Source organism: Furipterus horrens, unplaced genomic scaffold (assembly GCF_987537825.1).
Source record: "Furipterus horrens unplaced genomic scaffold, mFurHor1.1.pri manual_scaffold_1, whole genome shotgun sequence".
NCBI classification, from domain to species: Eukaryota; Metazoa; Chordata; class Mammalia; order Chiroptera; family Furipteridae; genus Furipterus; species Furipterus horrens.
The window spans coordinates 187,281,940-187,309,064 of NW_028327171.1; the positions used below are offsets into that span (position 1 = coordinate 187,281,940).

General features: G+C 37.3%; 1 protein-coding gene across 1 annotated transcript in view; it reads right to left on the reverse strand.

Annotated features, from left to right (window-relative positions):
- ANKRD44 (ankyrin repeat domain 44) overlaps positions 1-27,125 on the reverse strand; it is a 304,111-nt gene that overhangs the window by 81,989 nt on the left and 194,997 nt on the right. Inside the window, exons 9-12 of the mRNA XM_090282096.1 lie at positions 23,868-23,946; positions 14,226-14,340; positions 3,112-3,194; positions 1,913-1,976 (exon numbers count right to left, since the gene is read on the reverse strand). Of these exons, the coding sequence (XP_090138222.1) occupies positions 1,913-1,976; positions 3,112-3,194; positions 14,226-14,340; positions 23,868-23,946 (341 nt within the window). The remainder of the gene's footprint in view (positions 1-1,912; positions 1,977-3,111; positions 3,195-14,225; positions 14,341-23,867; positions 23,947-27,125) is intronic.

The window sequence follows — 27,125 nt, forward strand, 5'->3', positions numbered from 1 at the left end:
TGTTCTGCAGAATGCAGGTAGAAAAGAATCAATACTTCCAGCTTTAAATTCTGCTAACACAAAAATAACCTGACCATATTAGAGTAATACCATATCAAGGGTCAAAAGTTACTAAAATTATTTTTTCAAAGGTAATAAATCAATACATGAAAGAGTTTGATGAAACATTTTCAATTCCATGACTATGGAATTTAATAATTATTATATGATTAAACTTTTCAGTGATGGTTTCATCATCGTTTATCCTAAAATTCTCTTTAAAAACCGTCAAGAGTTTATGAAACAACCCTTTAAATCTATAATGATTTCATGTCACTTTTAAACAGTGATCCAGAGTGGATGAGAATTACCTTTAATCACAACAGAATGAATTCACCATGTTAACCATTTCTGACCCAGACTCTCCTCAGTGGAAAATAAAACAGCTGCATTTCCCTGTCTTTTTAATCTAGGTAAATGAATGTGCAGAACCAAGGCCAAAAGTGATGTAATGGAGCATAGTGATCTTCCAAAGCTTCTTTGTCATTTGCAGAATCAATAAATCATGTTTTGTAGAAAGCAAAGGACCCACTGAAGTGAATTTTCCTATTGAAGGGCATGTAGCTAAATATTAATTCTAAGAGGAGTTCCAGATATGAATTCAGAATTGTGTGTTGTCACTTTCTGTACAAGTCTGATCTTTTTTAAAATGTGGGCATCAAAAGAGACAATCTTCCATCATTTATCTAAAATTAGAGTGCTAAAAAGTGGCCCAGGATTTACTGTTTTATTATCATTTAAATAAGAAAATGACCTCATTAATGATAAACCTGAGCAAAGCAGAGCTTTCTCCACCCACACCCACCCTTTGTAGCTATCTTTCTCAGAGAACTAGCTGTTTCAATCATAAAACATAAGAACTTTCTGAGACCATTATGTGTTGGTGCAGGAAGCCAGTTGATATGAAGCATCTGCCCTCACCGAGAAGCCAAAGGATCAAAGGCGGAGGCAGATCCCAGCTGTGTAGCTCATGAAGCTCATGTGATGTGGGGGAATGAGGTGAAGAGAGGAGGTTCTTTCAAAAATATATACAAAATTATGAATGTAAAACTAGATATAAGACTTCGGAAGGGAACCATGCAGATAACGGGCCCTAAAGCTTCCCAGTTTGTCCATCCACTTCTGATGTACAGATAAATGAAGAAGTGTTGCTGTTCCTCGGGGACTAGGAAATTGATTAAGAACCAACATCTTACCCAAACAAAGCCATCTAAAAAAGGCCATGTTTGGGTAATGTGGTCATATATCAATGATGTATTGATCAGAGCCTTAATCTAACCACTGACATGAAAAAGAGTATCTGATGAAAAATTCTCTTTGCAACTTAAAAAAAAAAAAAAAGGTAAGGATTAAATCCCTTCTTTTTTATCCTTTGGGTTTTCTTAACCATTGTTCATATTTAAGCCCCATAAAAACTTAAAAATCCGTTTAGAAATAAAGACAAAAATGTCTGTAAACGAACATGAATTAACTCAATCTTGGATTCCCTGTATCATCACCAACCTACCAGCAGCAAAAAGGAAAAACTTAAGAACAAATCTCAAATTATTTTCTTTCGGTGTAAGGATTACCAAGTAGATGCATATTCTATAGGGTGAAAATCTACAATTAAAAAAGGGAAAGAAAAGAACATAAAAAGAGAGACTAACATAAAAGAAAAACAATTTTCTATATGAAATGGGCTAAAATTTTTCTTTGGAACAACAAAAACGTAAGTAAATCTGGAAGTACAACAGTGATATTTGGTGATGGTAGAAATAATTCATACCCATTTTGCTAAGATAATTGCCTTTGAATCACACACAACTTAAATCATTTACATGAGTTAGTAATTAAGTCATGAAAATAACAACTAAAATTGCTAACTACTCACCCTCCTGCAGCAGCAGCATGAAGGCACGTTCTTCCAAATTTATCTGGGGTGTCTATTTCAAAGCCTGCAGACAGCACGTGCTCATTACTAAACAAGGACACTATGCTATACTTTTGTCCTAGTTAAACCACAAGAAACATTGCAGAGACAGAAAAATCAGTTAGTAGAAAAACCAGAACGCAAGCAATTGTAGTCAGAAAGAGGTTGTCATGGAAACGGATGGTAACTGCTCAAGCTTGGCAATTTTATAGGAAGAACCGTGAAGTCAAGAAGAATTTATTTTCACATTCAGCTCTGGGTGAACCACAGCCCCATATTTCAATCCCAGGATAGAAATTTATGAAACCAATTTGAGATAAGTAAGGCAATAGACAGGCAGGCAGAACACATGGAGAAAACATGGAAGGTAAAGGAGCCATCTTAACGTGCTGGAATAGATATTTTCTTAATATATTAATAGCTTTCAGTTGGTTTAAGATTTGGGAAACGTGCTTTCATGCAGGGATTATTTTTAAAGCATGCCAAAAGCAGGGAAAATGAATCAACCATAGGTAAAGTACTTAAAGGGGAAAAATGCCTCTGGACTATCTGTTGAATTAATTCATAAACAATCTTTGCCTTGCAGATCTCTATCACCTTTGAAAGCCAGGAGCTTCTTAATACATGGAGGTTGGCAGAAGCAGTGATAAGAAAGATTAGCAAAGCTCCAAACCAGAAGGAATTTCTTGGTTCCACACAGGCCCGCATTAAAAAAAATAAAAATTAAACCTAGTTGGAGGGGATCAACCACGGTGATTCGCAGAGCCCACAGGGTGGTAACATGACAATTTCAACTGTCAAGATATGGGGGATTTGGCCTCTTTGCTTTGTTGAAAAATATGAATGCTAAGCCACCATTTTAAGCTTCAAAGATGTTTTCTCCATTGATGACAAATTTTCTGTAAGTTATGGCCATCCCTGCCTGTCTCTCACTCTGGGTCACCCAGGCTTTAACTTGATAAACAGACAAGACTCTCATTCAGGGGCAGGAATTCTGACATTCCCACAGCTCCAACACCAAGGACTACAAGGAGCTGTCCTCAGAGCAGGCAATGAATAACATGAAGCACAGACAGCCACTCACTCTGACCAGACACCTGAAGCCACTTGGCTCACTTACAGACACACTGAGCCTCATCGGTGATAATGGAGTTACTTACCTGACGATAACAACTTTCTGCAGCAGTCAGAGTGAGCATTTAGGGCAGCTAAATGTAAGGGGAACATGCTATGGATTCCACACCTGGGGAGGAAAAAAACAGAGCAGCTCACGGTAACAGATCTCAAGACACATGCTGAAGGACAATTACCTTTCCAGAAGTGCTCTGTTGAAAAGTAAATCCACAGCACCTCGCTTAGGGACTCTTGGCTGAAATAATTTTGTAATTCTTCCACTTGAGAAATAATTATGCAATCATTTCTACCTCTAAAATAATAAAGTCCTGGACTTAAATCAGAAGTAAAAGCCCGTAACAATAAAAATGGATATTCTAAAGAAAATGTTTCACATAAACATATGTGACTCTTAACCTTTAAAATTAATTTCCTTTTCTTTTTTCTTTCAGGTTAGCAATTTGATGTCTCATTCATTCATTCATCTATTCAATACTTTCTACGTATCTGATACTATGCTAAGTGCTAGTGATAAGACAAGCAAACTCTGAACTTCGAAAAGCAACCTGCTTTATTCCTTGAATTAATAAATATTTATTATTGACATATGATGTGCCAAGCACTTTGCTAAAAGTTAATAATGGCTGTACTATTGAAAATAAAATTTTAGATGAGAATAACCATGGTTTACCTTTTGCAGGTAAAACTTCATCCTTCTAGTAGACTTTTACATTGTGCATCAGGACACCAGTCACAAATGCAGTTGGAAACAGTAAATATTCTCTTGCATATATTTCATAAATCTAGCATATTTTCCCTAAAAGTATAACAGAAAGAGTCTAGAAGAGCACTTTTTAGATGGACTCCCCACCATAACACAGTCCCCAGGATGGTCCCTAAGGGACAGGAAGCCCTCTGATGGCAGTGCCCTTTGCCTCCAGAATTAATTCTTCCTCTTGCCCACCATCTCTACTCAAACGAGGACCCAAAGTCATGTGCTGAATCGAAGTGCATAATAAGCAACAGCAGCATGTATTTATAAGCATTTATAATGTTAGTGACCATTTCTCATAACATTTCATTATATTTAAATAATATATTTCAGATTTTGTAAATCATCTGCATAAAACAAGCAAGTCCATCCATTTACACCTGCAGGATGAATTACCTAAGTTTCTTCTCTGGTGCAAAGTGGCCTGTGTTCAGATTCTACACTTCATAAAAAACATATATGATTTGAATCTGTTAAGTTTTGCATACATGAAGTTTATTTCCTATCTTAAAAGTTACTATGATGTATGTGAATGTGTGAAAGTATATACAGATTCACATATATTTCATGGTATTCAGTGTTCTGCGAAATCTCAGTCTGCCAGCATCTAACCACCTCTCTCTTCCCAGGAAAATGTCTTTCTGTTTATTGGCGTTTTTGTTGAGTCTTCCCTGTGTTCATTTTCTTTTCCCTATATGGAGATTTCCAACCCAATGTATATAATAGCTGGCATCCATCAAGAGAGGCAATTTGCCCATCTTCCAGGCAGTGTCATGTGCAGGAGAACTGCTTGTAATTGCCTCTCTCATCATTTAAAAAAAAAAAAAAAATTCTGTAAAGCAATCGCATCAGTGACAACCTTGACGCTCATGAAAAGGAAGAAAGTGTTGGAGGATGGGGGAGGAGTATTTCTATTCGTGCTGCTATTTTTATTGTTCCCTCTTGATGCCACTGAAACATAGTAATTTCTTCTAACATATAACATGTTTTAAAAGCTTCTTACTAAGCTAATGAGACTTTAGCTAACCATTTTATTTATTTTGGGCAATTGAGGCAAAAATACATGATTACCTCTAAACATTTGAAAGAGGAAAATGGATAGAATGTTTCCTAGGATGTTAAGTTCCTAAAAAACATGCCTGAAATCAAGGATTGGATTGTTCAAGATTTCTTTGCACCTTCTTCATTCTTTAGCACGTACACACCCACGCACACACACACACATATACACTAAAATTAAGTATATTAATATTATACACATAACACACATTTATATACACATATACATCTGTGTATATATATATATGCACAATATATAAAATACAATATATCCTATATAAGATATATCATCAGATATATTTTATAAAGATATATAAAATATACGTATTTATATAAAATAATGCAAGCAAATGAATTAGAGAAAATAGTATCAAATTTTATAAGAAACCAATTAGGAAAACATAAAAAGTACAAGTGATAATATGACAGCAACAGTATTGTAACATATTCCATAATCTTCATTATCAACACTTTTATTCAGGCTTACCACTTAACACCATTGTGTTTAGATAATTAATCACATTCTACATCAGCTAATTATGTTTTTTGTTTGTTTGGTTTTTGCTGTTACTTATACACCTGAGAACATAGGGAGGCAGAACTAACCTAAAAAATTTAGCAAAAATTCTGATATACATTTTTATTTCATAGTTGATAAAAAGTCACTACCTCAGTTTTGAAAACATTAATTTAGACTCAAGTTCTATTAGCTTTTGAACTTGAATATGCTGCTATGGTTCAAATAGAAAAACTAATTACCAGGTCAAAATTGGAAAGAACATAAAAGTAGAATTCGAAATCTCTGAATCACTTCAGAAATGATACATGCATTTCAAAACAAAAGTAGCCCTTTATTGTTATAAAATAAGACCGCTTATAAAGGAAGGGTCATAAAACCTTTAGAAGGAAAATTAAGGTGTGACTGTCTTATAAGTAAAATAAGAAAGATCACTTTTACATTATCAGGTATACATCCAGGAAGATCAAGAAACAAAGATGTCAGATAACACTACACTTAACAATGCATAAATTACAGAAAAAAGGAGACCAATTCCAGTTAAACTGCTACATTTATTTGACTAGTCATAAAATTAATGGAACACATTTGTATTAGCTATTTCTAATTTAACTGTTAAGCTGGCATCTCCTACCCAGTTATTTTAGAATAAATGAAGTCAGAAGAATTTGTAGACAGCTATCAGAGGTGAGAAAAGAACTTTTTGCACCATTAGAGTATCAGTTCTTTTAAGCATTTGCTTTGGCATCAGAGAGTCACAGTCTGTCCTTTCCCACATCTGATCTTTTTTGGAACCTTCTTTTTAGATCATATTGTAAAGAACACTGTGGTTAAGGTGAGGGGGTCAGAAACTCTGAGTTCTAGTTTAGCTACTTGCTAGCTCTTTGATGTTCAGCAAGTACGTAACAGTCCCCTCATCCAGAGAGTCAGGATCACAACAGTGTCGATCTGACACAGCAATTGCAAGGATTCATTGAGGTAATGCACACAAAGTACTAAAGAAAGGATCTGGCCCTTGGTAGGCCTTTACCATACATTAGTATTATTATTGCCCTCATAATTATTATTAGCTTAGTTGGATAATCAGCAGTCTGTGAGTTCTGAAGTTATAATCAGGTTGTACTTCCTTAAAATCGAGTTCGTGGTTCCTTAAAAGGTAAGAATGAATGTGATCAGCTAGCATGTCTGTTGTCTTTCTTCGTTTCAACATCCTTTATTATACTTATCTCACAACTCTCCTAGGTGGAAATGGTTAGTTTTGCTCACTGAGCAGATGAGACAAAAATATTTGATGATTTTTGATCAAATGATTTTTATTTTTTTAACTCTATTGATCAACCCAAATAAAAAAACCAATTTCTTATTAATTTATTTATGTCGTGTAACTATCATGTGTCCCTAAGTTATAGTATTTGGGAATAAATGAAAACAATGAGGCCTGATCTCACTGTCTACAAACTACAGGCATTTTCAGTGATTCCTTTTGAATAAAGCCCAAACACGAATGTGGGTTAGAAGGCCCCTTCTGGATCTGGCTGTTACTTAACCCACGTGCATCCTGGAATCACAGTGAACTTCATTCTTCCTGGAGGCACATGCAGGTCCCTCCACCTGAAACTCTCTTATCTTTCTCCCTTGCTTCTTGTGGCCTTTTTCAAACTAATCAACGCATATTGGGGTGCGTGGGTCACTGAAAATATCTTTGGGCTTTCAGAGTTCTCTTTGAAAAAATTTAAACTGTCTTTTCCTTTTGATAATAATCTAAAGCAATTAGCACAAAAGCATATTTCATTTCATCTGAACAGCCCCCTTACCACTACATACCTCTGCAAATCCTGGGCCCATGTTTGTATTTAGGACCCCATTGGTGCAGTGGAGTACAGTAGTCCCTCTCTATATCACAGTTCACTTATCGCGGCCTCACTGTATCGCGGGATTTTTAAAATATTATATTTAATTATTTATCGCAGATTTTTCACTATATTGCAGGGGTTTCTTTTACTTTTCTCTTTTCTTAGCTGAGCTGAATTATTTGTCCAAGCTCAGATCCCACTTTTGTTTATTCCTTTCCATTGTCATCATGATAGAGAATCTTGGATGGGGAGGAACAACTGAAATATTCTGAGCAGGAAGCATTTTCTTGTAATGTCTGATGTAAGGATAGGGACTCCACACATGACTCAGGCTGACAGCATACTCTTGAACATCCCCTAGTTATGGTGAATGGACAATAAAAAACATTGAGATCAGGCATTTTCTAGGATCTATGTCAATTCCAAAATCACATGTTGAGGGGACATTATATGTCAGGCATCACTACCAAAATTGACTCCTGTTCTCATAGAAATTACAGTGACTTCCCCCTTTTTATATTCTATTTGCCCCAAAACATAAGTAAACACTTACAAATTTGTGTGTTTGGTGGATATCAGTGTATCTTGTATGTGACATTTCTGGAGATCTATTCAGATTATCAAAAACTTAGAACACAGTATGCAGGCACAAAAAGTTGCATACCAACTCAATTTACTCATGAAAAATTGTAAAATTAGCTCATATGTGGTGCAAGATTAATGAAGCATTCACACGTATATCTATTTATATTGATACCTACACTTTGATGTAGATATATGGTCAGAGATATAAAGATACTTTTTATTTATGAATAACTTATTCATTCTTGCAATGTCCCTGTCCCTGTATCATTGTTAACCAAGCTCACTGCTAATTATTGAACTAAGTTATCACCATCACTGATGAATGTGTGTGGTATGTGTGTCATTCACATTTGTAGCAGAAAAGTTCAGTAAAAAACACACTTGATGTTCAAGTTCATGCTTATACTGCTCATTAAAAAGTGGCTAAGCTTGAATATGTGAATGACCTGGTACTTACCTTCTGAATTGGGGTATGTGTGTTTTGTGCCTTTGTGTTCGTACAGCCCCTGCTTGAGTGTGTAGATTGCATTACCCATAGTTATGGATTTGTGTGTGTATGCTTTATTTTTTTTTATGTGGATCAGATAAGGAACATTATTACTGAGAATAGTCTCATTGAGACTAGTGAAATTACCATATTTGTGAAATATTAGGGAATGATTTTAGAATGCGAGAGTGAGAAAATCAACATGTATGAGAGAAACAATATGTGGGCTTTGAAAAGAAAATGGCACAGTGTAAACAACCAAAGTAAATGAGAGTGCAGAGGAGAGTGTGTAAGTTAAATGTGCATTAACATTAGAAAATAAAAGTATGAAAGATTCAAAGATTGAGTTTAATGGGGCTAAGATAGAATATGGAAATTCAGGCCCAGCAATCTACTCCTAAACACCAGGCAGAAAGGTGTCCATATGGCAAATACATGTGATAGAATGTTCAGAACATCAACTGTCCAACAGTCACCAACTGAAAGCAACTGAAATGCTTAGAAGAGTACAATCAAAAAAGACACAATGTTCGGGCAGTGGTAGACATAACGCACAAAGGAACCAAGTAAAGTCACATGCGGCATAGGTCAATTACACACACAGGATGAGTGAAAATGCAGACACAAAGTGTCTATTGTGCCTTTCTAGTTTCATATATTTAAAAACACAGAATACCTATCTAGTGTCTTAGGAGAAAGATTAATGACAACTCTTGTGTGGAGGGAAGGAAAGTAGAGAGTGGAAAATGTACATGCTTGTGCATGGTTAGAAGGAAACGAATGATGAGGATAGTGAGTGAGGATGGGTCTGGTGAGGGATGAACGTGAATGTGAAAATCTTGGCAATGACAATATGTGGATGTGATGGGACTTAGATGGGTTATTTCATTGCTCCACCTCAGTTCAGTTCTTGAGGATCTCACCACGTTCTTTCAGAGTTATAAGTGGTTTCACACCTTCCTGGTCATATATCAAGCCCTTGTCTGCCTCATACTCACATGCCCTTCCTTGCTTCTCTGAAAAAACTCATTCCCTTAGTCCCTCTCCCATCATTTCCTCAAATGAAACACTGCTCTGCAATGATCCCCTTGGTCTTGCTTCAGTCCTTTTAAGTGTTTCTCCTTTAGAATGTATTGCTTCCACGACTCCTGACATGAATGAAGAAGCAGATGCATTTGCTGTCTCTTTGCACTGGTTAGCTTTGTATCAACCCATGGGCAGATTACCCAGCTCATCACTGGGCTCTGCCAGATCCAGGCCTCTGTTTGCTTCCTATGCAATAGTCCCTCCTTACCAGTGCCAGTTATCTTTCCTATAGAACAAATGCAGGATCAGTCATGTGAAGGACAAAGAACCTCCAGTGCTTTCCAGCCTTGAGTCAGGGCTACTACCTTCTGTCTACGCTGCAAAGCATCTTCATTTAAATTTAACTTTGCTGGTGATTAAATAAAAATAATGGAGATGAGGTCCTTCTTTGTTATTTCTGCTTTCATCTGCCCATTAAACAATAATGAGACTCTGCTATGTGAGAAGTTTAGTTAACACCCACTACCTCCATCTTCATGGGTAGTGTAATATGGTTTCTATGAAACTTGTAATTACATGGTATCATTTTTGTGTCAATAAATATACTGGGTAACTGGGTTTGCACAAAAAAATTTCTTTGGGAGTGTTACAGAGACAATCTTCTTTATTCCTTGACATACAACTATGCTATCTTTATCAGATGCACTTGCCGGTGATAACAGCGACCATGTGTTAGGTTTTTCCAACGGCAATGAATGGAAATGTCTGTGCCACTTCCAGGCATCGCCATATAACCTCCAACGCGTCCCTCCATGCTCACACGTTTCATAGTTGGCTGAACAACAGGCATGCCTTGAAATCTGAGATGGAAAACATTTTGATGCAATGGATGGGTTCCATGGTCAGCAGGACGGCGCCACTTCAAGTACAAACGGCTGGGCTGTTGCTCCGGGCTGGAACCGGAGGCCGGGGCCTCCACATTTCCAGCAGCAGCCCTTGGCAGATCTTGTCGCCTGTGTTCCACTTGCCTTTTGAATTCCAATGACTCCAAATTATAAGTCAACACTTATTAAAATTGTGTGTTTGGACAGGGTGCCTACGCTCTGACGGGTACACGATATGATGCCACCAGGGGCAGATCCAGGAAGTGCAGATCAATCTGTCTGGATGAGTATTTCTTCTTTGTATCTTTGTTGGACTTCCATGTAGTTTGATTTTCTGAAACTTGTGGTTGTTTCTAGTTTTGAGGTACTTGTATTCCTTCTTAGTTGTGGAAGGAGATGCAGTGTGTCTATCTATGCCTCCATCTTCTATTGTGGGATTTTGCGGTACTGTATATGTATGTTGTTAAAGTTACATAGGTTTAAGAGTGTAGAATATGTTTAAGAACATAAGTCGTGTTTATAAAAGTGTGGAAAAGGTTAATAAGGGAGTGGTAAAGATTAATAAGGGACTGGGAATGGTTTATAAGTATGTGGGAAGGGTTTATAAAGCCTTAAAATATATATAAATACTAAAATAAATGTAAGGTTCCTACTTTGCAGATTTTCACCTATCGCGGGGGGTCTAGAACGTAATACCCATGATAAGTGAGGGAATACTGTACTACTTTAAGTGGCAGGGGGCAGTAAGAAAAAAATAAAGGTGGATTTAATAGATCAGTGATGTCTGAACCCAGGACGGACCAGTGATAATTAATGCCTTTGACCAGTGAGCCTCCTGTATGCACCAAGTTTGGCAATTGTTTCCGCTGTGTGACAAGTCCGCTGTCCCACCACTTTAAGTCACTGCAAAACCTCCACTCCTGCTGCGCGTCCTAAACCCTAAAGAGCCAGCACCATGGCCACCAGGACCATAATACCACACAAATGGTAATTTAATTTTGGTAAAACGTGGACTATCACATCATTCGTCGCTTGGAGAGACAGCAAGCCTCGTGCTTAGGAGCTGAGGCTCCAGATCCAGACCACCAAGGAGGGAGTCCCATTTCCACCCTTCACAAGCTTTGTGACCTTGGGCAGGTAAGTGAACCTCTCTGTGCCTCATTTACCTCACCTGTAAGATGGTGACAGCCATAGCACTTATAGTCCATGGTGTTACTGTGACAGTTAAATGTCACCCCTCAGTTAAATGTTACCTAGCATGGGTAAGCACTTGTGAATGTTTGCTACCATTGACTGCTAATCTATGCAGTTCAAGTGAATCAACAAAGCATGTGTTTTGTATTTTGTAATTTTTTGGATTTATTGATACATTAGAGTCAAAAGCCTGTGGAGTTTCTATCTAGTCTTATGCTTATACATATTCAAGTAACATTATAATGAAAATAATTTAAGTCCATAATTGGGTCTGTAGGACTCTTAATACCATGACCTACCTAACTGCTACTCATTTTGCTGTCTCCCTTAACCATTGCTCCTCCCAAAAGCACCCCCGGCCCTGCTGTGTCCCAGATACGCTCCCCGAATGTCTCAGTGGCACCTGGCAATTGTTCTGGCATCACACTTAGCACACATGCTTGTCATTGCTTGCTTAATCTTTGCCTCCAAGAAGGCAGGGACCTCAGTAACCCCAGAACCAGACACCGTGAGTGACACTTAACAGGCTTTCAACAACCATTTAGTGAATAAATGAATGTCAGAACAGTTACCAGCATAACTACAACATCCCTAATTCTGCTGCAGTTGAGGCAGAAAAGGAAGTGAGAGCAGCCCTGGCTGGTGTGGCTCAGTGGATAGAGCGCCGGCTTGAGATCCAGAAGGTCGACAGTTCACTCCCCGGTCAGGGAACATGCCTGGGCTGTGGGCCAGGTCCCCAGTAGGGGGCGTGCGAGAGGCAACTGATAGATGTTTCTCTCACATATTAATGTTTCCTTCCCTTTTTTTCTCTCTCCTTTCCCTCCTCTAAAAATAAATAATTATAGTCTTTGGGAAAAAAAAAGAAGTGAGAGCATAACTGGTCAGGCAGAAGAGAAATTAAAACCCTAGAGACAAGCATCCCAAAAAAGTTAAAGAAGAAAAACCGAAGGGCTTTGACATCACATAAAAGTTACATATGTCAAGCTGCAGAAAATGCTCTGGCTTAAGAGTTCAGAGAGGCAAAAAGACTAACAAATAACATTAGATCAAGGCCTGAGAAAAAATTCAAATAAATTCATAAGAAAGTAATGACCATAAAACTTGTCATAAAGAGATTTTTTAAAATATACTTGGCCATATTATTATGGAACATCCTTCCTTGCTTCGCCCTCTATCTTTTTACCTCACACAGTTCTATCCACCTGGCAAACTCTTATCCATTCTTCCTTATGCTGAAATGTCCCCTCTTTTGAGGAATCCAGAGAGTCATTGTTCCCACAGCCTGGTCCAAACCTCTCCCATAACAAACCTCACAAAACTGCAGTCATTTGCTCTTGATTTTCTCCCTACCACTAAAGTAGGAGCCCACAAGGTCATTGAAACCGACCGCACTTCCTTGGACCATTGACATTTTGGCTCATTTTCAAGCAAGACTTTCAATTCTGTTGCACAAAAATGTCAAGTAAAATAAAATTTCTAATAATACACTGCCTTCATATTGTTCTTTACCTAATAATTCAGTTATTGTTACCCACAGGCTAAATTCTTTATTCAGGAATCTAAGGCCCTCTTTAATTTGGTTCCACTACATATTAAACAATAAAATAATAGTTAACATTTATTGATAGCTTATTTGTGCTAGGCAATGTTCAAAGAGGTTTTAACATAAATTATCTTATTTAATAACCTCAGCAGATGTATTTATTTAATTCATACAGATCTTAACCCACTGCAGAGAGCTTTACTAGTAATTAAGTCCTTTAATCCTCACAACAAACCAATGGGTAAGCACTATTATTATTGAATAGTTTCATATGAGGAAACCAAAGCACAGAGAGTCTGAGCAATGGGCTGAAGGTCACACAGCTCACAAGCAAAGTAGCTTGGATTGGAACCTACGAGAGCCTGGGCCCCAGCCCATCACATGATATGCATCTTGGCAGACAGAGCATGTCGTCATCACACACACTCCATCAGGCAGGCCAAACACGTTCCAGAATTGTGTTCTTTTCATCTTTTGTTCCTGTTTTCCACCCCGCTGGGGGTGTCTGTCACCCTCTACTCTACTCAAATAATTCTCATTCTTCAAAGCCTCCCAAAACTCCCCTTTGCCTTGAAGGTTTTTCTGAAAACTCCAGCCACCTTGGAGCTCTCCCCTTCCTGTCCACAGTCTATGACATACTGTCTGCACCAAACACCTTGCCACTTAAGTCCTGTTTCATTTAGAACTTTATTATATACTACCTTGCATGGTTCTTTGACTTAGGTAGGCCCTGGGCCTCTAACACAGTTATGACCTCTCTGAAGGTACCAACCAGGTAACTTACTTCTGAAATTTTCCATAGCACCCAGCATTGTGACAGGCTGGTACAAGTGCTTTATATATTCGTGTTGAATTGAAGGGTAAAATGAAATCAGGTCCCCCTTCCTTGGATAAATTCTGAATTTGCCCACTTCCATTTTATTTTTCCTGCTTAACTGACATTGAAATTGGGAAAGGACAGAAGAATATTACAAAGCAGAGTTAGGGATAAAGTTCAAGTCTCATTAATTAAAACCACTGGAATAGGCCTCTTTTGGATGCGGCTGAAAAATAAATTTGGTTCTTCCTTGCATCTGTCGTTAAAAGTCACTGAATGTAGCTCAAAATTAATTTGTCTTTAGTGTAATGGTACAGATCCACCTTAACCTGGATAAATGGGACCTATCTCCTGCATGGCAGAATCCCTTTGGCAGTATTCCCACATGTGGCAATTATTCCACCATATTTTTGCAGTAACCTACTTGGCTGTGTCAGCTCCACTGGTTATTAGGGTGTTAATCAAAAGCTCATGACCGTATCTTGCAGCCACGTGGAGGGGAGTGTTGCCATCCTTATCCACACAGTCAATTTCACCTCCTGGAAGAGATTTTTAAACACAGGGTAACATAAGGATTTAGGTAGATTCAGATACTACATTCTATGCTAGTCATTCGTATTGATCAAATGTTGATTTCTTTTCTACCCTGTGAGCATCTCTACTCTGAAGTATAAGAATGCTTTTCAAGAGGGCAAGTTATCATCTGAAGTAGGAATAGTATTGTTAAATCTGCATAGAGAGAAGTCTATTAGAAATGCTTTTGAAAAATGCTTCCATATTGTCTTATTTAAGGATGTAAAATATTACAATTAGATTTCTGCTCTGAAGGAACAATGTAATCAAATTCCATTAAATATAATTCTGAAGATGTTCAATTTTAATTTTACCTGATGAATTAAAGACCTATGTAAATCTTATACTAAAGCATAAGAACCATGGAAATAGAGAGTTCAGGAAAATATTTTATGTAGTTTGATTATCTAATTAGAAATATGATGAGTAAAATGAGTAGAAGCATAAACCAGGAACTAAAAATATCTATATTTATATATTTTTCACTCTATTTTGTTTTATGTTGTCTCTTCCTCAACTTTTTACTTTACTACATTTCTTTCTCTCCTCTTTTTATATTTATGTAAATATAATTAGTCTATTCATGAATTTGAGAAACCACTTACAAATCAGTTAGACATATATCACCCCTAAGAAAACACTCTCCTACATAACTATAATTCCATCATTATGCCCAAGAAATTTAACATCAATACAATTATTTTATGTTACATACAGTGGATATTACAATGTCTCCAACTGTCCCAAAAATGTGCTTAAGAGCTATTAAAAAAAAAAAAAAATCCAGGATCCAATCAGAAATTCTGATAGCATTTGGTTGTTACATCTCTTTATTCTCCTTTAATCTGTATCTTCTTGCCCTTTATTTATTTTTAGTCTCTCATGTCATTGATATTTTTGAGTCCTTTAAAATGTCCTGCATTCTGGAATTGCTTGATTATTTCCTTGTTACTAGACTCAGGCTAAACATTTTGGCAAGACTACCCCAGAGCTGATGTGCACTTCCCACTTCATCTCCTAAACAGGCACATAAGGTCAACTTATTCCATTACTGGGTGATGCACATTTCCATTTCTTGCAACGGCTACAGAGTTTGTCTGTGAATATGAAGAAGTTCTAAAAATGGATGATTACACAACAATGTGAATGTACTTACTGCCTGAATCACAGACTTAAACATAGTTAAAATGGTAAATTTTATGTTATGTATATCTTACCACAATAAAAGAGGTTTAATAACTTGGTTAAGATGATGCACGCCAGCACTTGCTCCACTGCTAAAACATGTCCTTGCTCCTCTGTAATTAACAAGCCATTTTTGTGGTGCTGTTTTTGGACTGTTTAAATATCCTCTTTCCCAACAAATTTTCCTGCAATAATTTTAGCATTTACAGGGAGTAGTCTGTTCAAAAGTTGCCTGAATTATCCATTCAAAATGCTTATATTACCAATTTGACACATAGGTTCATTTGATCCTGTTTGTTTCCAAAATTTTTCTGGGTTTTCATTTAATTTCATCTTATTAGTATGTAAAACATTTATATGTTTCAAAAGTCAAATTTTCATTTTTTAAAAATCCTCACTCTCATTTCTATCCCTTCCACTTCATTCTCAATCACATCCTGTTGTAATCATCTTCCTTAGTTTTGATTTATGCTTCCTGTGTTTCTCTGCAAAAATAAGCACATAGACTCTTTTACGCCTTGCTCTTTTTCTTTTCACTTAACAATATGTCCTAGAATTCACTTTTAGGGATTACTTCTTGGAGATCTTCCTCGCTTATGTACAGCTTTCCTGTTTCCATTGCACGGATGCACTAGTTCAGTGCACCAGTCTTGGATGTGTGAGCATTCAGATTGCAAGCATTACTTTTGCTGTTATTAAGAATTCTGTAGGGAATAACTTCATGCATATATTGTTTCATATTTTTGGGGTATGTCTTCAGGGTAAATCCCTAGAAAGGGGATTTCTAGGTCAAAGAGTAAATGAATGTGTGGTATTGTTAGATTTTGACAAATTTTCCTCTTGAGGCCCTATGCAATCCTGCAGTTACAGACAACAGAATGTGTGAGTATGTCTTTCCCCACAGCCTTGTCAGGCTTATGAGTACCTCCCATATGATGGCTGAGAAGTGCCAGCCCAGTGCCATTTTCACTTGAATTTCTTTTATCAAGAAAGTTGAGCATCTTTTCATATATTGAAGAACCATTTGTTTACCTTTTTCTATGAACTGTTTGTCATTGACATTTGCTCATTTTTCTGTGTGTGTGTGTAAAGGTGTTCTTGTATTCCTTGATTTTCAAGGGCTTTCAAAATATTTGGGAGATTATTCACTTATCAGTTGCAAATATTTCCCCTGTGGATTTTCATTTTACCCTAAAAAATTATTTTTGTAATGTATCATCCTTTTCTTATACTTAAGACGTTAAGTTGTAGTTAGAAAGGCTTTACCCACACTCTGGCTTAAAGAAATTGACTTGTGAAAATATTTGCAATATGTTTTACTGATAAGTGGGTAATCTCCAAAATATTTTAAGAGCTCTTAAAAATCAATAAATAAAGAGGAAATAAGGAGAGGGAGGAATGGGGAGTGACTGCTAATGGGTATGAGGTTTCTTTGGGGGCGATAAAATGATCCGGTATTAGATAATGGTGATGGTTGTAAGACCCTGTGAAAATATTAAAATCCATTGAATTGTATACTTTAAAACGGTGACTTTTATGGTATGTGATTTATATTCCAATTAAAAAGGAAGGGCCTGCAAAAAGCTGAGGAAGTAAAGGAGAAGGGAGCACACCAAGGAGAAAAAAACAGCATGTGCTTGTGCTGATGTGAGCCGATATGCATTTCTACTTTAATAAAAGAACACCCAGGATCTTGGGCACAGAATGTAAGTTATTTTAAGGTTCTACTTCCTAGCTCTCTTGTGCAGGAAAAAATCTCTGCATCCTTATGGAAAGCAGTAAGTTACTAAATTATAGCTCATGCTCTTGGATATCAGGAATTTTAGACTAGGTCTCAGAAAGGTTCATTTCACAAAATAGTCTATGTACTTCCCTCCAATCTTGAACTTTGTTCTATCAGTTAAACTGAACTAAAGGACTCTTACACCATTATAAGATATACTAATACTATAATGTTTAGTTTGAAAATTTAAACTACATACACACATCTATATATGAGGCTGGGGACCAAAAAAACAGATTTATAAAATATTGTATATTTATTTTTACATGTTTAAACTTCAGTCACCTTCAAAGTACTCTCCATTTAATGCAATACACCTATCGAGACTTTTTTCCACTGCTCAAAAGAGTTTTTGAACTCATTGATTTTGATGCCTTTTAAGTGCTTCTGCCATTTTTTTGTCTCACCTCTTCCACATTGTAAAATGGTTCCCCTTGAGGACTTTTTTTCATTCAGGGAAACAAAAAAAAGTCACTTGGGGTGAGATCAGGTGAATAGGAAGGGTGGCGCACAGGAGTCATGCCATTTTTGGTCAAAAACTGCTGAACACTCAGTTTGGTGTGGGCAGGTGTGCTCGTAAATCACACATCATGAAATGGGCAAATGTGTTGAAAGAGTCTTCAAAAATAATTCACTGAATCCACAGGCAGCCTCTTACAGCAATGCCAGCAGGTACAGTGATACAGATGGGCTCTTAGAACACTCAGCTTGGTGGGGGAAGCCTGTTCTACAAGGGGCTCACCATCCAAAAGATAATTCCAGTTTTTTGCCCCCCCCCCGTATGCCAGCATAAAAAAATATAAGATCCTGAGAAGTGTAAATATTATATAAATTAATGAAGTCGATCTAGAAAAATACTATACATTTGTTTCAAATAATTTATTTTTCATTGAGGGTTATTTTCTCTTTGTAGAAAATTTAAAATAAGCAATGAAATTCGAAGAAGAAAATAGCAGTCGTCTGTAAATTTACTGACTATCCAAGATAGTCACTATTAATATTCTGGAAACTTTTCTTTTAGTTGGGTGTGTGTATGTAGAAATTTCCCATGGTTGAGATTATCGTGTTATATCCCGCTTTCCCGTTTAATATTATATGATATGCACCTCTCATGTCATTAATTTATTTCATTAATGTAACTGTGAATGGCCATATGATTTGAGTATTTAGAACATTTACTTAGCAAGGCCCTAATTACTAGGCATTTCAGAGAAGGAAAACTCTGACTCCAAAAAACCTCCGCTGCCTTGCGGCATACCTCTTCAGGGGAAAGGCTAAGGGAGTAAACCCCGACAGAAAATCCGGAGCCGGAGTCCCTAAGGCGGTTTGACGTTGTAGTCAACACCGGCAACTCCTGCGGCGCACCTGAAGCCAAGCTGTATTGACTCCGTCTTTCCCTTGGACCCTTCAGCTGCGAAGAGAGGGGGGGTCTGCTTCATGGGCAACAGCAGACCCTCCATATTACCCTGCCCAGGCTCTGTAGCTTCAGCTCCACTGGAGAGGACACTCCAGCGTCATCGCAAGATGTCGATTCAACACGGGAGGAGACAGATACCGTGTCACTCCCGAGTCAGACTGCACAACCATTTTTGGCGGTGCAGATAGACTCTTAAGAAGCTACACCATCGTCTCTCGAGACGGACGGCTGCCGACGACGACGACGAATTACTAGGCATTTAGGCTATTCACAAATTTTGCCATTCAGAGAAACATTTAAATTAACATATTTATTAATAAGGTTTATCCACATTTCAGATTATTTCCTTCAGCAACATTTTAAGTAGAACTACTGGATCAAAAAGTATGAATATTTTTAAGGCCCTCCATTAACACTGGAAAATAGCTTTTGAGAAAGGCTGTGGCATTTCACTCACATTAGCAATATATTTGAGCATTACACCAAAAATAAGCCATTGACAGTCTTCTCAGACCTCGGGAAAGATCATGAACTTTCCGGCTGAGACACTGTCTCATATAAGAGAACCATTATAAAACCTTCACAGTAATATCTGTAGCATGGCCTTCATTCTAATGAATTCTATTATTGGTAATTATTGACACCAGTTCCCTAAGATTTCTTTTCAGCAAACAATATTTTTTTTAGCCAGATATATTGGTAAAACATAGAGTTTACTGAATAAGAATCTTTGTTACAAAGTGAAATAATTACCCAATATATGTGGGCTTTGTAGAGAGGACAAATGCTTCAAAAACTGCAGTTAGCATGTACATTTACACAAGAGTTAAGATGTTTTACTCTACAGTCAAGACTTCTGCATGTAGATTTTAACTTGAAAAGTCAATCTACTGCCAATCAATTTGCACATTTAAAGATTGCAACTTAATGGCTGTTTCTAATCCCCCTTTTTACTTTGTGACATAGAAATATAAATAGCAACTTGAATGCAAATGCTGGTCTGCCCTCCAATCTTTCTTTCTGTAGTACAGTAGTTATTTTTTAAAACCAGTTGTTCATATAGACTATAATCATTTCTGTAAAAGTCATAATTACATATCTTTATATTATGTATATACATATTCTTAAATACATAGAAAAATCTGGATGTTTCACCAAATTGTCAACAGAAATTTTTGGGGTGAAATTGGGGAGACACACTGGTGAATATCATGAGAAATCTCTTTAATGATTTAATTTTATTTGACAGTGAGCATGTGCTAATTTTATAATCAGGAAAAATAATAATAATCTAGAGACTCAGTAGATTGTTAACTATGAATCAAATTTAGAAGCATCCAACTTAGATCATTTTCATGATGTGATGCAGCCTTGGGGACAGGCAGTCACCTGGTCTCCATGGATATCTCAGAGTACATAAACCTATCTATAGTACCCACAGTGGTCAGCCTGAAAGGTTCACGTACGGAGCTGATCCAGGGAGATAATGGAGGCAGACCTCCAGACTTCAGAGAAGCCTTTGCCCTGAATACACACTAATCACTCCAAGTCCTTTCTTAACAAACATTAGGGCTGCCATGTTTATCAGCCTCAGATATGCCAAAAATTGGTTAGAGAAAGAGAAGAATGAAAAATATTGAAAAGGGTGGAAAAGAGAGGCTGAGGTGATCAAGTTTCTTCTTCTTGTACTATCATTTAATAAGTCAACTTAAAATTAAAAATATAGATCACTTCCACATATGCTTTTATTGTCATTTAAAATACATATTCTAGAAAACATCGTAACTTATTGGAAAACTCAAAGACAAAATGTCTATTTGTTATACAGAAATGTTTTCTATTAAAATAGGACTTCTAGATGAATGAATTTCCATTTTACACTTACTCAAACCTTTCTGTTTTTACCTGAAAACCTTTAAGGTCTTCTTGAAATGCAAATTAAATATCTTTACTATTCATTTAATGGTTGTAAGTTAAATACTGGTTATCTGTCATTGATCATTAGTGAGGAAAATAAGTATTTGTGAGTTTAGAAGTATGCAGAGCATGTCAGAGGACTAATTTATGCAACATTATCTAAGTATTCATCTGAAATTAGTTTTTCATTGCACAAGCAAGAATGGTCGTCTCCCTTAGATGCCTCAGAAGAACTGTGAGCCAAAAAGTCAAAAATCTCACAATGAATCCTCCTAACCAATCATTTGACTCTTCCTTTTCAAAGTCTATTTATTTACAGAGCTTCTTGAAGAAAACATCATCTCTGAACTTTTGCAACCTACTGGACAGCATCTGAGCAGCTGCCTAGTGCAAATGGCTGGGCCAAATGCCTCCTGATACCACACTGCGTTTCTGTTCAGCTCCTTCCCTCTCTGGCTGTGACCACACAGCTTTAGACAACAAACAATGTGACTGAACAGCAGAGGCAGTCTTTGTTAATTAACTAAAAAAATTGAAGAGGTGTTTTGTTTTGTTTTTTTAATGACTATCTAATCAAAGCCGAATAATTCTGGAAAACAAAGTTATTGTGAAGAACTAATAACTCTGATTGGAGAGCCGTCAGAGAAGCAGAGAAATGCAGTATGAAGTCCAAACACCAGAATGATTTAACAAAACAAATAAATTTACACAAAGAATGGTCCTCAGTAGCCTGTTCACTTGGTCTAGGGAGCCAACTGCTGTCCCCACGTGGGGCTGCCATTCCGGGTCCCGTTGTGCAGTGAGCCACTCTGGAGGGTGCACACCAGGCTTTGCAGGTGTGAGCCTTTGTGTTTTTCCCAGAAGGAAGCCAACAAACAGGAGGAAAGAAAAGAGCTTCCTATTCTTCTCCCTAAGGGCATTTTTTAAATGTCAAATGGAAGAACTGGCAGTTCTCACATGTGTAATGAATGCAAAGAATTCTCAGCTGAGAGAAGAGACTGTGAGATTATCCTTTTACATGGACAACTCTATTCCAAATATAAGTGACTCTTGGAGCAAATGGAGTTCAAGTTAAAAAAAAAAAACAAAAAAAAAAACAACGTTTTAAATATGTCATTGTTTATCCAGAAAGCACATAAGTGTAGCAATTAAAAATTCAGTCTCTGATGTTAGACTGCCTGAGTTCCAATCTCTGTGCCTAACATACCTGCCATATATCCCAACAGAAGTCACAACGTTCTCTGCCTCAATCTCCTCATCTTTGAAATGGAGATATAACAGTACCTCTTTCTTATGGGGTGGTTGAAAGGATTTATGTGGGGTGCTTAGCCAAGTACCTGGCACAGTGTGAACATTCAACAAATGTTAGCTTTGTAATAATATATAACGGGTTATATATTATAGCCACTATATCCCCATCAGTTGAGACCCCTGGACTCAATCAACCAACAAGCAAGAGGCCAGGCCAGCCAAGAATGAGACAGGCTCTGGAACAACACTCCTTGATCACAGAGGACAAGAGATGAGGTCACTTTCAGGTCTCATCTCAACTCAGAAGTCTAGCAAGAGTGTCCATAGAAGGCATGGAAGTCTTCAGACCCACAAGGATGGCTTTAGAGGGGTCAAAGCAGCCAGCAGCCACCCCTTTCCCCTGCTATGGGGAACTGTCATAAGCACACTAGCATAACAAGGGGGAGATGGGTCGTGGCCAAGACTCAAAGGAGATTGCCAGGATGGTGTGGCCCAAAGGGTGGACCAGTAGGAAGGCAGTGCTTACAAGGTGAAAAACTGCTGTCTCTCTGGTCTGGTCACTGGCGCTTGAAATTGCTTTAATAGGGAACAATGCTTTTTATACCACAGAGCAAAGGCCCCAGTGACTAAATTTACATTAAATTAAAAATGAAAAAACGAGTATCAAATATCTTCCCAGTTTTGTTTATTTTTGAGGCAGGGGACATTGTTCCTAAAAGATACAGAGACTGAGAAATACAGTGGGTTAAGGAAACAGAGCAAAGAGAGGCACTGGGGTCACCGCCACGTCCCCTTGTTCCCATCTAGTAATATAAAGCCACTGAAGTGGCCCTTTCAATAAAGTGAACATCAAAGGCATACCACACATTTCCAATTAGGAATAATGAGTGTGGTGCAGTTAATTTTCATTTTACCTCCTTGGCTCACTGGGAACTTGTGCAGATTTCCTTTCCCCCTACAGTTTCACTGCAATGCTTATAAATTTCCTTTGCTTTGCTGCAGATATTTTGCTTTCTAAGCATAATTTCACTGGCTGGCCTTCCATCCAAATGTCAAATGACTGTTCGGTTTTATGACCTGAGTACCTAAGATATAACTTAGTGCCACTAATAATTCAAGTGCATGTCATCTTAAGTTCTTACAGATGAGGAAAAACTCGGTCCAAGAAAACTGACTGATGCCAGAATTTTGACAAGTAGAAATGTGGGTCAATTAAAGATAGTTTAGGAACTGCTGGATTCACCTGGAATGTCAGCATAAAATCTGGGCTACACCTGTTTTTTCTTTTTCTTTTTCTTTTCGATTGTCTCTAAGACTTGCTAAGATAACAGAGTCGGTAAATCCACTCAGAGGCCAGCCATGACCCATGACATGAAGTGACACTCCCCAGTGTGGCTACAGAGATGGCCCATTGGTTCAAGTATACTGTTGTTGTAAACCTTGGGAATTCCTAGATTGTGACTTTATGGCAGGTGATTTTTATGGTTCTTTACCTCACGTATTTACCTGATTTTCTTCTGAGTTGCCTCATTTTTCCTACCTCTGCCCAAGCAGCTCAATGAGTTTTAACTTAGGGAACTATGGTGAATTCTAAAATTTAAAAATAATTCAGATTACCTGCTAGGAAATGTACAATGCTTATTTTTCAAGTGCAGAATCTTGAGCCTGTGTAGGTATGTATATCATCTCTAGCTTCAAAACTCACATGTTCTTTGACTGACTGGGAACTGACTGTGAAACTTAATGGCTTTATTTTGGCACTCCTAAGCTGGATGGCGATGATATGTCTGATTAAGAGCTTTTAGCAAAGTACGTCAGAGGAAACTGTAAATCTGAGCTTAATAAATTCTAAAACAGAGCAGCATCAAGTTCAGATGACTGACGGCCAAACTCAGACCAGAAAACTGTTCAAATAACGGCACAGCAGAAGAATCACTTACCATTCTGGATGAGGGTTTGCGACCGTGTGAACCTTCCATGGACAGCTGTCATGTGCAGTGGACTTTTGCCATCTTTACTCTAAAAATTAAGGGAGAGAGAAACAAGGGACTGGTGACATCAATCTGAAACATCCCTAAGGACACTGCTGACAATGCCCTGAAAACATCAATTTAAATTTTCCTAAGTAGGAGAAAAAATGACCAGAGGCAAAGATAATTTTAAAAGCAAAAGATAAAGTATGTATTATATCTCAAGTTACTGCATAACATCACATTGTAAAGAAGCCTAGAGAAGTGAATATTTTAGAGAAGAAATGCAAAAATTTCTAGTTATATTGATAATTTTTAAACTACCCGGTTTCAACTGGAAGAAATAATCCAGAACGCTTTTTCACCTTCTGTAATCAACTAATGAAGGAAGTTTCCTCCAAGGTATCTTTTTCAACTTTTGTCTATAGTGCATGAAAAAAGACAAATGATGTGTTAACTCTGTTTGTCTTGAAGTTGACCAAATTGCTATTAATCACTGCAACTCTCAAAACTAACCTAGAATCCTCCACCATTCCCTACATTCTAATTCCACAGGAAAATGATACTTTTGATTGTTGCAAAGGAGAAACGCTGTTTCACTAAACTCATAAGAAGTCATAGGATTAAGGCCTGCAATTACTTAGCAGATTGCCATTTAGTGATCACCTAGAAGTGTGTGCTGAATTTATACATCTCTTTATTATTTAAGATATAAGTGATGGAACTTCATGACCCAGATTAAGCCAAATCATAAAAAATGTATAGTATCTATATACTGATCATCATTATATTACATACAGAAGTCCTATATATTTCATTAAGAACTAGTCATTTACACAATTTCTTCTTATAGTAGTACTACCCCCCCCAAAAAAAATCACTGTTATTTTAGACCAAAGGTATCCTCAATAGAGAGAATGTATTCTTTCATTCAAGTATTGTAAAAAAAGAACTATGTAATTGTTATTTTTCTAAGTCTCAGGAGAAACATTTTTCTTAAATCTGAGTTTAAAATATGTGGTTTCTAAAATGCAAGTTCATTTTTGTGATAAAACCCATATACTTGTGCTTTAAAATGGCTCTTTGTTTAAAAAGTCCACCGTGGAAAACAAATAATTAAAGAAGTGCTTCTCAGAGGGAATGAAGGACTACCTGCATCTAAGTCGCCGGGGTTTCTTGTCATCCTTGTGAATGCTGTGCCCTGGCTCAGGCCTCCTGAATCAGAATTGGGGTCAAGGGAGCCCCATGCGTCACTTGCACAGCACACTGCTTTAGACTGTGGGCTAAAAGAGCTTATAAAACCACCAAGTTTTAACAGCGAATTTTATTATATAAGCCTATTCCTTACAAAGGAAGAAAGGAGTTTTGTACAGTCTGCCAAGGGAAGAGTGAATCGGAGCAGTGACTGCATTATGGTTGAAAAACGATCTTGATCGTGAAAGGTTCTCAGGTAGATGGCAAATAATTAATAATAATAATAATAATAATAATATCTTTTCTCCATCTGAGATGATTATGACCTAAATCAGAACAGACAGAGAAAGAAAGACGAAAGTAAACTGGAAGGTTGACTGAAATGGTACTTTAGAGGAAAAGCAGCAGCAATCAGGATGATGAGGTTCTGATGCCCATCAGCGACCATGAGACACAGGGCAATGAGAGCGCCTAAAAGCGATCGGGTTCGGGAGCCTGAGTCCAGGCTGTCACAAGTGTCGGCAGTTAACTGAAGCCCTGGGAATTACTTGGGAAGAAGGATTCAAAACACACCCCCTCCAATAAAAAAAGTGATGACACTCCAAGACCCTTAAGGAGAAAGAAAACAGAAAGTGCAGAGTTGACATTAACTTGTCCCTAGGTGGCGCTATTTCTTTAATTTTTGCTCCAATATTTTTTCTTAAATTTAATATGAAAACATAACTAATTAGCGTTTCGTTAAATATATATAAAGCTATAAATATTTCAGTATTTAAACGATATCGTTATAAATATTTAACTAAGCACTTTTCCATGCCTAGAAAACAGTTTAAAAGGCTTTACCAAGGAGCAATCACAACCCTGGAAGTCACTAACTAAATTGCAGCCAGTGAACCAAAGCAGAAGTAATGGCTGTCTCTCTCTCTCCCTTTTCTTTTTCTTTCTTTCATTCTTTCTCTTCCTTCCTTCCTTCCTTCCTTCCTTCCTTCCTTCCTTCCTTCCTTCCTTCCTTCCTTCCTTCCTTCTCTTCTGTAGGTACAATTAATCTTATTTTTATGGCACATCTTAGTTTAGAATCACTTTTACATTCCTAGAAAAAGAGATGATACAAATAAATTCAACTGGGTTTCTACAGAATGTAGTTTACAAAGCTGGTCCCATTTTAGGCATAGTAAGCACCCACCTTTTTTCTTCCTTGGCCTGTTTGAGCTTTTGGTAAAGGGACAAATAAATAAGATGACCAAAGTTAGGTAAAATTCAAAAAACGATTTTATGGTGAGTGGAGATGCTTATTTCAAGTTTATCCTTGCAGATCTCTAGGTTTATCTGTCACTGAATCCCGGTCATTGGGATATGGGTTGAGTTGGGGGAGTGGGGACAGGAAGCATTGGGAGTATCATGGCAGTCATTTGGGGGCTGTTTTGAAAAATATGTTATGGATGTAAAAGGAACTCTATTTCAAAAAGACATTGAACACTAATAAAGGTCAAAAGGGCAACACTTTTTATTTCACCTTTACAAGTTACACCTCGCAGTTTTCAAGCTGAGATGAGGAATCCTAATGTTTCATATCTGCCCAAGAAATTTTCAGATGGGGGGATTTGCCATTGCCGCTGCTGTTCTGAGAACTTCAAAAATAAAATATCTCTTGCATTCTCAAAGAAGAGGATATGTTCAGTTCTTCTCTTTATTCAAAGCCTTGCCTTTATCAATTTTATTCTTAATTTCCTTCCAATTTCTACATGCATTGTCACATCAGTTTATGGCTTGGAAAATCTTGTTATTTTCAGGATTTGTTTAATTAAGCAAAAAGTTCTTTTACTGATTCATAGTTCAGTCAAGTCATGAAGAAAAAGAAATGAAAATTAAGACTATTTTATGACAAATATTAATACTCTTTTCATGGCAGAGTTGAGCATCATCCAAGGAAGATTAATCCTTGGCCTAATGGAGTGTTTCAATTTCCTTGACCACCGTTTTCCTCAGAAATCAATTCATTCTTTTCTTCTACCCCTGATGCCTTCCTTCCTCATC